The following is a 9,052-nucleotide window of genomic DNA, read 5'->3' on the forward strand; positions in this document are numbered from 1 at the left end:
CTCTGGTTTCAAAATGCATTTTTAAACATGCAACATACAATAGATTCAGTTTTCCAAATACATAGCTCAACAAGGCTCAGCCTTTCTCAGTGCTGAAAATCGGACCCATTTTGAATTTTGAAGCATTTCGATCCATTGGGAGAGGCTACGTAGAAACATTGGGACTCTAGGTGAAAGAGCTCCGAAAGGTAACTGAAATATATTTCTTCAGAGCAGGCCATGAGGGTTTTAGGGGCAGTTGTTTACCGTAGGTAAAGCCTTTTCTTAAAATCTTTTAAAAGTATTCATTCCCGGGTATTGCATTAGCTTATCACAAAAATAGTTTGCGATTATCCCTCTGAAGCAAAGGGCACTGCTTTGCCGTTGAAAATCCAATATAAATATGAAAGAGACCTTCTTCATATCATTACTTTCATTCAAGACTTGAGGGTCAATCAAGATGGCTTCATGGAACCTCGCTTTCATTCCCTGGTCGTTTCCATCGGTAAGACACGTCATCCTCAACTTAAATGTTTAGTGTTAAAAACTGTCATCTTTGTTTGTTCCAAAATTCAGCCGTTTTTGAACAGCCCCTCCCTCGCCTTTGTGACGCATAAATATCGAACTAATTTGATTTCAAAGTCTGGCTCATTAAGTTATTCGGGGTAATTGTCATTAAAAATTATATTATTAAGTAGTTTTGCTCCTGTTTCATAAAAGAGTGTTCAAAATGCAAATAGAAAAGGCATTCCTAATGCTTAATAGCTCGATGCCCTTGATAATCAATGTAAAGCCTTATGGTCTTTTCATTATCACTGAAATTGACAAAATATAGTAATTTTCTGATTAAGAGTGACACTAGATTTCATCTGAATCTGTAAGATTAGAAATGATTGCAATAGTGGAGAAGCCCAATACATCTAAAAGATTTTTTTGTTGGCAGTGACTAATAGATCTCGGAAAAAAGGTAAATTAAGCCCCCAAAGGTAGGGAAAAGGGAAATTTGGTTTAAAATCATCATTGAAAACAAAAAAAAAAAATATATTGTTATGGCAAAAGATTCGATCAAAAACATATGCACTCACACAAGAATCGATAAGTTTTCCTAAGTCTTGAAAAAATACGCTTGAAAAAGATCCATTTGAAATTTTGTGTTTTCATCCTTGAAATTGAGATTTTTTTTTTGGTGGATTTAAAGAAGCCCTCAAAGGCGCATGAAACCGTATTTATGTGACAATGATTACGAAAAAAACCTGCATTGAATGGATGTCACCATTGCTGCACTTTATGCTATGATTTCATATTTTGCCATTGAAGTTTGGTAATGAGCTAGAAGGAAAAAAACGAAGAAATCGGCAGTGTTCCTTGTGATTTGGCTGGCTAGTAAAACGTACAATTGTTTGTTTGGGATTTTCTGTCAGAAGCTAGACAGGCAATGTGTGTTGTGCATAAGATTCCATTCATCAGTATTTATCGCTTCCTTCATTCTAACTAAATTCTCTTTTCGTTCGATAGGTGTGTTCTTTGTGATTAACAATGAGCCCGGACAATTGCAAGACGAATGGGATTTCATCCAAATGGACCCCAACTATTTGATGCAAGCAAACTCGAAAATAGAGAATGTAGTAACCTACGAAAACTTAACGGAGGAAATCTACGAAAAGAGATGATCGAAAATGACTGGATCGCAGTTACTTTGATGCCTTAACGCCAGAAGAAAGGGCGGCCAATTTGAAAGAAGCTGCAAGGCGATCAACGCCCAAAACGAGGCATTCAAAAGCAAGAAATCGTCGTTTACCTGCAAGCTCACCGCTCTTTTCCATTTTGGGCGAGAAAGACTTCAAGGAGCGCGTCAAGAATCAGTTGGATCCATTTCCAAAGGACTCTCGAGAGTCGTCCTCTTGCTAGGAGGGGCACAACATGAAAGCAAGCACTTGACGAGAAGTATGAGAAATACTTGGCACGCCTCATGAGGACAGGAAAGACCTACCAACGGAGTTCTTTACACCCGAACGGTATTTGACACCAGTAAAAGACCAAGGCAATTGCGGCAGTTGCGCCATTTTTTGCTACCGTGGCCACGATTGAAACTGCGTTTTTGAAGCAGAACACCGAGTTGATCCCTTTGGATTTGGGCGAGCAAACATTCTTGAATTGTGCCAAGGGCTTGTAAGCAAAAATTAAGCAGTACATTTACATATCGCATGCTTTACCAACAATTTCTCTTGTAGCCGAGGCATCGGTGGTTGCTCTGAAGGAAATAAATAGATGCACCATTTAGGTATTGATTAGTCACCGTGGAGGAAGTCTTCCACCCGAGTGCTTGAAATCCCTATAACGTGGAAAAAGAGCACAATCAATGCATTACGGAACACTACAATGTCAATGCGGGTGTTAAAGTAAGAGCTAGATTTCGTTACCTTGGAACAAAAGTACGTCATGGAGAAAATTGGTTCTTTTTGAATTGAAGGTCACTGATAACTACCATTTCGACAACGTTGGAGAGCAGAAGCTAAAATACTTAGTGAATGTATACGGCGCAGTTGAAGTGGCCATGTTTTGTTCCCGACTATATGAGGAACAAAATGCAGCATGTCGGAGCAGGTGTCATGGATGAATGTGCACCGTGAGTATCAAGTGAACACGAAGTAAGTTGTTGTTTATGTAATGTTCTTGTGTTCAAAACCATCTTTCCAGAAATCTTGCACCTGGCAAAGCGGGCCATGCCGTGACTATTGTTGGATATGGATTGGACACCACCAACGAACACACCTTATTGGAAGGTCAAAAATTCATGGGGAAAGAGTTGGGGACAGGAGGGTTACTTTCTAATCAAGCGTGGTGTAAATTGCAACAATATCGAAACGGTGAGTGCGAGGGAGATCAAAAAAGGTAATTTTATCTTCATAGCTCATGAACCTAACAAATACTCGTTTTCAGGTTGCTGTGGGACCAATTGTTGCGCTTTCTGGGGAAAACAATTCACTAGTGGATCAGCAAATATTTTCATCCGTTGTACTCAAGACTGCATTGATGCTTTCTCTCTTCTTCTCTTTCTTATTCATAATTTTGCTTTTCGTTTGGTTTGATTTGTTTTTTTTCGTAAGCATTTCGAAACACTACAAGAATTAAAATTCCCAGTGCTATTGTTCGGCTTTCTTCGCTTTTTACGGCCAATTGTGTCATTGTAACTAAAATGATATTTCCAACCCATTTGTGCGCCGGGGATTCTATCTTTAAAGTCAAGACATTCTTCTAGCTTTACTCTCACAAGCTTTTCCATGATCTTGGCCGTATTTTATGTCAGGGAGATCTAACGGTAATAATATCCAAATTGTCTTTATCATGTTTAATGCTCTTACTATATTTGTGTTAACGTTTCTGACATGACCTTTGAACTATATATCGTTGTCATATTTCGACCCGTTCTTGGCTATTAAATAGTTTATGATAATATTGGAGAACTGTTGTCCATTTATTCACGATTATAATGAGTTGGAAAATTGGTCAGGTTTTCGTTTCCAAACAATTGGGTTATGATTTCTAGTCAAAATGAATTTCGAAAACCTTTCGAAAAGCAAAAATGTTATTAAAAGTGAATCATCAGATGGCTTATGGTAAAATTCATAGAACGGGGCAAAACATGCCTTCAATTACTAATCGGTTTCAGCCAACATATGACCGCACAGATTGAAATTGGCAAAATAAAGGACCTTTTTGGAAAGCGAAACATTCTCATCATGACAGTGCCCTTCGGTGTTTTTTTCAAATTTCATTCCTCAGTTTTCCCTATTTTCCATTATACTAATCATATTGTTTACAGTGCATTACATAAATATTGAATGAAAGACCCATTGGGAAATGATACGATCACTTGCAAGGTCATCTGATTAGAAATCTACATCAAAATATTTGTCAAACCGTTTTGATTGGGCAGTTTCACGTGTAGACGGCTCAGAGATGAACTGTTTGTCAAATGCCAAACATTTCCGCAATAATTAGGCAAACTTTGTGACAGAATATTCCTCGTGTAGACGCACCATTACGAGTCAAGTTGATACGCAAATTAAACGTCTACCTGACAATCAACCGGCAAGCTCAAACTGAGCTGAACTCGATGTGTTGATAGTACGTTCATTGTAAACGTTACTCACCAATCTGCCTGTGGCAGCTGGGATCGAGTTGACAGCTGGTAGTTCGAGAGGTTGCGTGAGTCAGATTGAAAGTCAAATCTGAAATTTCAGAGCTAGATTGTTAAAGGTTGCGTGATGTTAGTAGCCGTCACTTCCGAACATATTTCTTATTTCTTATCCAATTCACAAAATAATTCATTTACTTTGTCCTTGACGATTTCAGACGGCTTCAAAAATGGACTGTTATTAAGTACAAGTGAGCATTACAATTGTATATCATTCATATACTTTCAAGTACAAGAACGAGTTAGAAGCTAATTAAAGGACTGGGACCATATCAGACTCCGTTCCACCTATTGGCTAATGACAGTAGGCTACTTTTGCCTTCCATATATATGTTATCAGTATAAAACCAGACCCTAAGATTGTCAAAGATAACTTCGCCATTCAACGACAATACATTTATTAACGGGGTACAGAGACAAACAGGGGATTAATTAAAAAGATCATTTATGATTGAAACATTCCCAAGGGCAATTTTCATCTTTTTTGTCGCTGACATCGACAATACCAACACATTTGGCATGGAACCACTTTTCGCACTTGTCACATTGTATGTAACCACTCAAGTTACATTCAATAAAACTCAAATCTTTACATAACTGACATTGCCAAATTGACCTTGCTAAATTCAAATTTTCAAGAAAGAGACCAGTTTCAATTGAAGGCAAACATTCCTGAACCTTTCTCAGAACTAGCTCGATATTCATTGTTAAGAGAAACATCCAACAAGGCTCGCCTATAGAGGAGTGTCTGCACTCTTTGATTAGCTCGCTTGTTGAGCTAGAATATGCTGGCTCTTTTGGGCTGGGCGTTTTTCGTTTTGGTGGGGCCTCTTTAAAAGTAGAAGAAATCCGTTCTCTCTTTCTTTGCTTGTCAATTTGCGGAAAAACATGAGCTGCTTTTGAAGGAGGTGGTACCATTTTACTTAATTCCTCCAGTTATTGAATGACGATGTTCTTCTCACGTAGAAGGTAGTCCTTTTTTAGGAAAGTGATAACATCATGAGCAATTGAAATGGCGTTCAATCGTTGATGCTCAAACTCCTGAAAAGGCAGTTACATGTGCTAAGTCATTTCTTCTACAAGAGGTTTCTATCATTTAGAAAAATTACCTTTGTTACATCACCAGGAGACTCATTTTCTTCACGGCCATTTTCATCTTGCTTGAGGCCGGGTTTGTTGCATCTTTCCCCCGGGCTATTGCCTCTGTGACCAAAATCATGAGCTCTGTGACCAGAATCATCGGCTCTGTGACCGGAATCATCGGCTCTGTGACCAGAATTGGCGGCTCTGTGACTGGAATCAGCGGCTCTGTGACCGGAATCATTGGCTCTGTGACCGGAATTGTCAACTTTGTGACAGAGATCATCTTGGTTTGGACACTCGTGCACTTCAACCACATCCTTGTCTTCAATTGTTGGAGCTGGTTGGATATTGGACATGGAAATTAGATGGCAGTGTTTACATATATTACTCAACGAGTAACACATGCAATTACATACATAAAAATGAGCACAAGCACCATCCCTTGGGCATTGAGGACATTTCACCAAACAAAGTTTGTCCTTGCACCCAATTTTGTTTTTAGGCAAGAAGTGTTCCGAGTCTTGTGAAGATATTAAGTAACCTTCTTCAGAGACTGAGATTGTAAAATCTTTTGGATTTTGAGGATGTAGGGATTCGTAAGTGCATTGCATTCTCAATGGTTTGTGAGCTCCCCTTATTCCATGCCGCACGTAAGCTTCTTTTTGACGATACCATCCATCAACCCTAGTTAAGTCAAAGCACAGTTCGTCCATCCTTTTGCTTTGTTTCAACCCAAAATCTTTAATTGTGCGGTGGTACCTGAAACAAAAAGTTTTCAAAAAAGGATCTGTAATCCCAATACTTAAAGGCGGAATTGGAAGTGATGTTTTGAACCATGTTGTCGCTCATCATTATAAATTTTGAACGGTTGAAATTGCCAGCAAGTTTGAGAATAGCAGGACATACTTGCTCATACCTTGATTTTGCATTATCTAATTTTCCGTCTGTGTCAAGAACCCAATTTTATGACATTAAACTTCATCGTGAAAGAATTGATAACACTTGTAGAGTATTGTAAAAATAGTTCTTTCTTCTTTACTTTTCACAAATTTCCAATTTTGGCTGTCCAAAGTTATGAGGTCAATCAAATTTCCTTCAACTCTTTTAAAAGTTATATGTAAGAAAAACATTGTAAGGTTCATACAAGTTTTTACGCTTAAAAAGATGCGGAAATAGCTTAACTATATTTCAAGTTATTACCGGGGAATGAAATTGTCCTTTTGGATAGCAAAATATAACTTGATTTTCATTTTCTTTAAGATTTCGAAGATGGGTTTTTACATATATTGTTCATTTCGTTTTCCTAACAACGAAAAACAAAGAGGGGAATATTATCACTACAAAAACATGAGAAGCACTTACCTTTCAATGTTTAGATTGTGGTCAACCAAACCCAGTGTAAAGCATCGCGCCCACTTGTGGGGGTTAGAAATTTTTCCATTTGGACCATAATTATCTTGAAAATAGGTCCACCCATTTGTCTTAGTATCCTGAAAGAAATACCAAAATGCTTTTTCTCTAAAATAGTCCGTTATTGCTCACTTTTTTTTTGTTTAGAGGTGAAAATTACTTACCTAGTCATGTCAAAAATTGTAATAATAAATCCAGAACTCTTTCTCATTGGGAATTGGGCACAAACGCTGCAAGCATTGGTAAAGCTCAGAATTGTGGGGTAAAAGTTGTTTCTTCCAAGCGTTCTCTAAATGCCAAGAGCATTTTACATGTTTTACAACAACAGTTGGGAAAGATTCTTGCCACGCCCTTGCAAAAGCTCCCGCCAAATCCGATGCTAAAACCTTAACGTTTTTAATAGCATCAGGCGCCACTTGATTTGAGACATGGAAGGCGTGTTTTAGGATCTCAGAAGATTCTGACTCGGCAATGACTTGGAACACTGGGCTTCCTTCTCCCCTTGCATCTAAAAAATGAGCAATTCATTCATGAAGTATAATTTAATGATCAAATTTGTTAGATATACAAAAAATCGACTTTACTTTTTTTTTTCTTTCTTTTTTAAGCGATAATCAGCATAACTTTGGAATGTACCCTTCACAATTAAAGTGATCAGTATGAACTTTGAACGATTTGGTCCATGTGTTCCATCCATAAAGAGTGTTGAAGGAAACTTTCGAAATTGCTCAAGCATGGAGTCCGATGCATATATAATGGTACTTTTGCCATCTGTTTTTAGAACTTTGTTTTTGATATTTCTTGGAACTTGAGCATGAGCACGGCCCTCAAAAGAAAATGCGCAAAAATCTGAACGCTCCATCAGGATACAGATGTTTTCAAAGTCTGACTTCTTCTTGTCAATCTCAAGATTGACATACAGATGTTCAAAATTGTTCAGGTCTTGCAAAGTAATTAGCTTATAGTCTAAACTATTGTAATCTTTTGAATTGCAGTATTTCTCTAAAATGATTGGCTTGGGCATGCCAGTTTTGAGTAAATGAATCATCATATCTCTTGTAACTTTGGTTATTTGGTGATGGCGGATCTCGAAATTGTGAGAATGTGTAGTGCAACCACACAGTTGGAATATTTCTCATGAGTCAATACACTCAAATCCATCACCATTTGAATCGCACATACACACCCTCCTCTTTGCAATTGAAAATTGCGCATGACATGCGTACACTGCCTTTGGGTTGAGCTTTCTTCTTTTAAGGGAATCCGAGGTTGGTTGATTTGGGGAATTCTGTGTTTTGGCTCGTGAACGTCGATGTCGGCAATAGTACATGGCATAGCAGGGCTTGGATATTGCAATACTAAATGTTTTGTCCAATTCCTTGACGTGTACCCATGCCTTAGCAACATTCATATTTTCAAATTATTCTTGGACCAATTGATGCTCGTGAGTTCCGGGATCTTGACATATAACATCACACTTAGCGTCTTTGAGATGTTGCTGTAAACTAAAAAGAGTGGTGAAGATCTTCTTGTATTGCCGGCAATAGTAATCTGAAAAAGGGCAGAAAATCATAATGAAGCCTTAGGCAAAGCTTTACTTAATCTGGGCGAAACCTTTGAAGGAAGATCAAGGACGTCTTCAAGTTTTGTCACGGTGTTCAAATGTCAAATATACTTCATTTTCAAAAATTCAGATTATCTACAAATTTACAAGGACTTCAAATGTACTTGATTGATTGAAATAAATGAAAGTTGTTGTTTTTTGTTGCGGACTTCCTTACTGCTACCAGGATTGGAATCCCAGCATTTCAAGACGAGAAGGTTATTCATTTTACTTGACTTTTATTTATATTTAATAATAATAAATAATAATCTTTATTGCGACTCTTGGTCATGTCATGGCGTAAAAGTAACTATAAAATAAAATCTGATGTATATACATTATACAAAATGGTAAAACAAGACGAATGTCAAAAAGGTAAAGGCAATAAAATAGTTGACTAGAAAGTGATATCACAATGAGTATAACTAAAATTGGTTCAATGCACATGAAAAAAGGTAAGAGGTGAGTTGCAGATAGTACAAAGACATGTATGTAGAGTTATGTGATGAAAATCTTGGTTATTGCAGTAGAGTGGATGGGCCAGATTGAACAGATCCTTTGTCAACTCCCGTCGCTGATGGCATTTGGCTGGGAGACGGACAAAGGTACGTGACTGCCAATACTCTGAAGGGATGTCGGGCCAAGGACAATAAGGTGTAAGTTCTTGACCGGGAAGGACAACTTGTATCCGGACATCACCTCCGGAAAGGTCAGGTTCCCAACACTGTTGGACACTAACCTTGCCAGCCCGATGGTGAGGGGCTCGGTTTCACATAGAA

At 38.0% G+C, this 9,052-nt stretch overlaps 1 protein-coding gene and 1 long non-coding RNA gene across 2 annotated transcripts; one reads left to right on the forward strand and one right to left on the reverse strand.

Annotated features, from left to right (window-relative positions):
* Nucleotides 1-405: 405 nt before the first annotated feature.
* On the forward strand, nt 406-3,127 carry LOC131877861 (uncharacterized). The gene is made up of 6 exons (XR_009372920.1): nt 406-484; nt 1,495-2,148; nt 2,211-2,378; nt 2,450-2,605; nt 2,677-2,846; nt 2,920-3,127. It is a non-coding gene; the product is annotated as an uncharacterized LOC131877861 (long non-coding RNA).
* Nucleotides 3,128-4,570: 1,443 nt separating this feature from the next.
* On the reverse strand, nt 4,571-6,740 carry LOC131877786 (uncharacterized). Its single transcript, XM_059223574.1, has 3 exons — nt 6,623-6,740; nt 5,287-6,019; nt 4,571-5,218 (listed from the first exon to the last, which is right to left on the reverse strand). Exons 2-3 carry the CDS (start codon nt 5,971-5,973, stop codon nt 5,114-5,116), a joined length of 792 nt encoding a protein of 263 aa, XP_059079557.1. The 5' UTR covers nt 5,974-6,019; nt 6,623-6,740; the 3' UTR covers nt 4,571-5,113.
* Between the last annotated feature and the right edge of the window lie 2,312 nt (nt 6,741-9,052).

The sequence above is a fragment of the Tigriopus californicus genome, chromosome 3 (genome assembly GCF_007210705.1).
Source record: "Tigriopus californicus strain San Diego chromosome 3, Tcal_SD_v2.1, whole genome shotgun sequence".
In the NCBI taxonomy this organism is placed as follows: Eukaryota; Metazoa; Arthropoda; class Copepoda; order Harpacticoida; family Harpacticidae; genus Tigriopus; species Tigriopus californicus.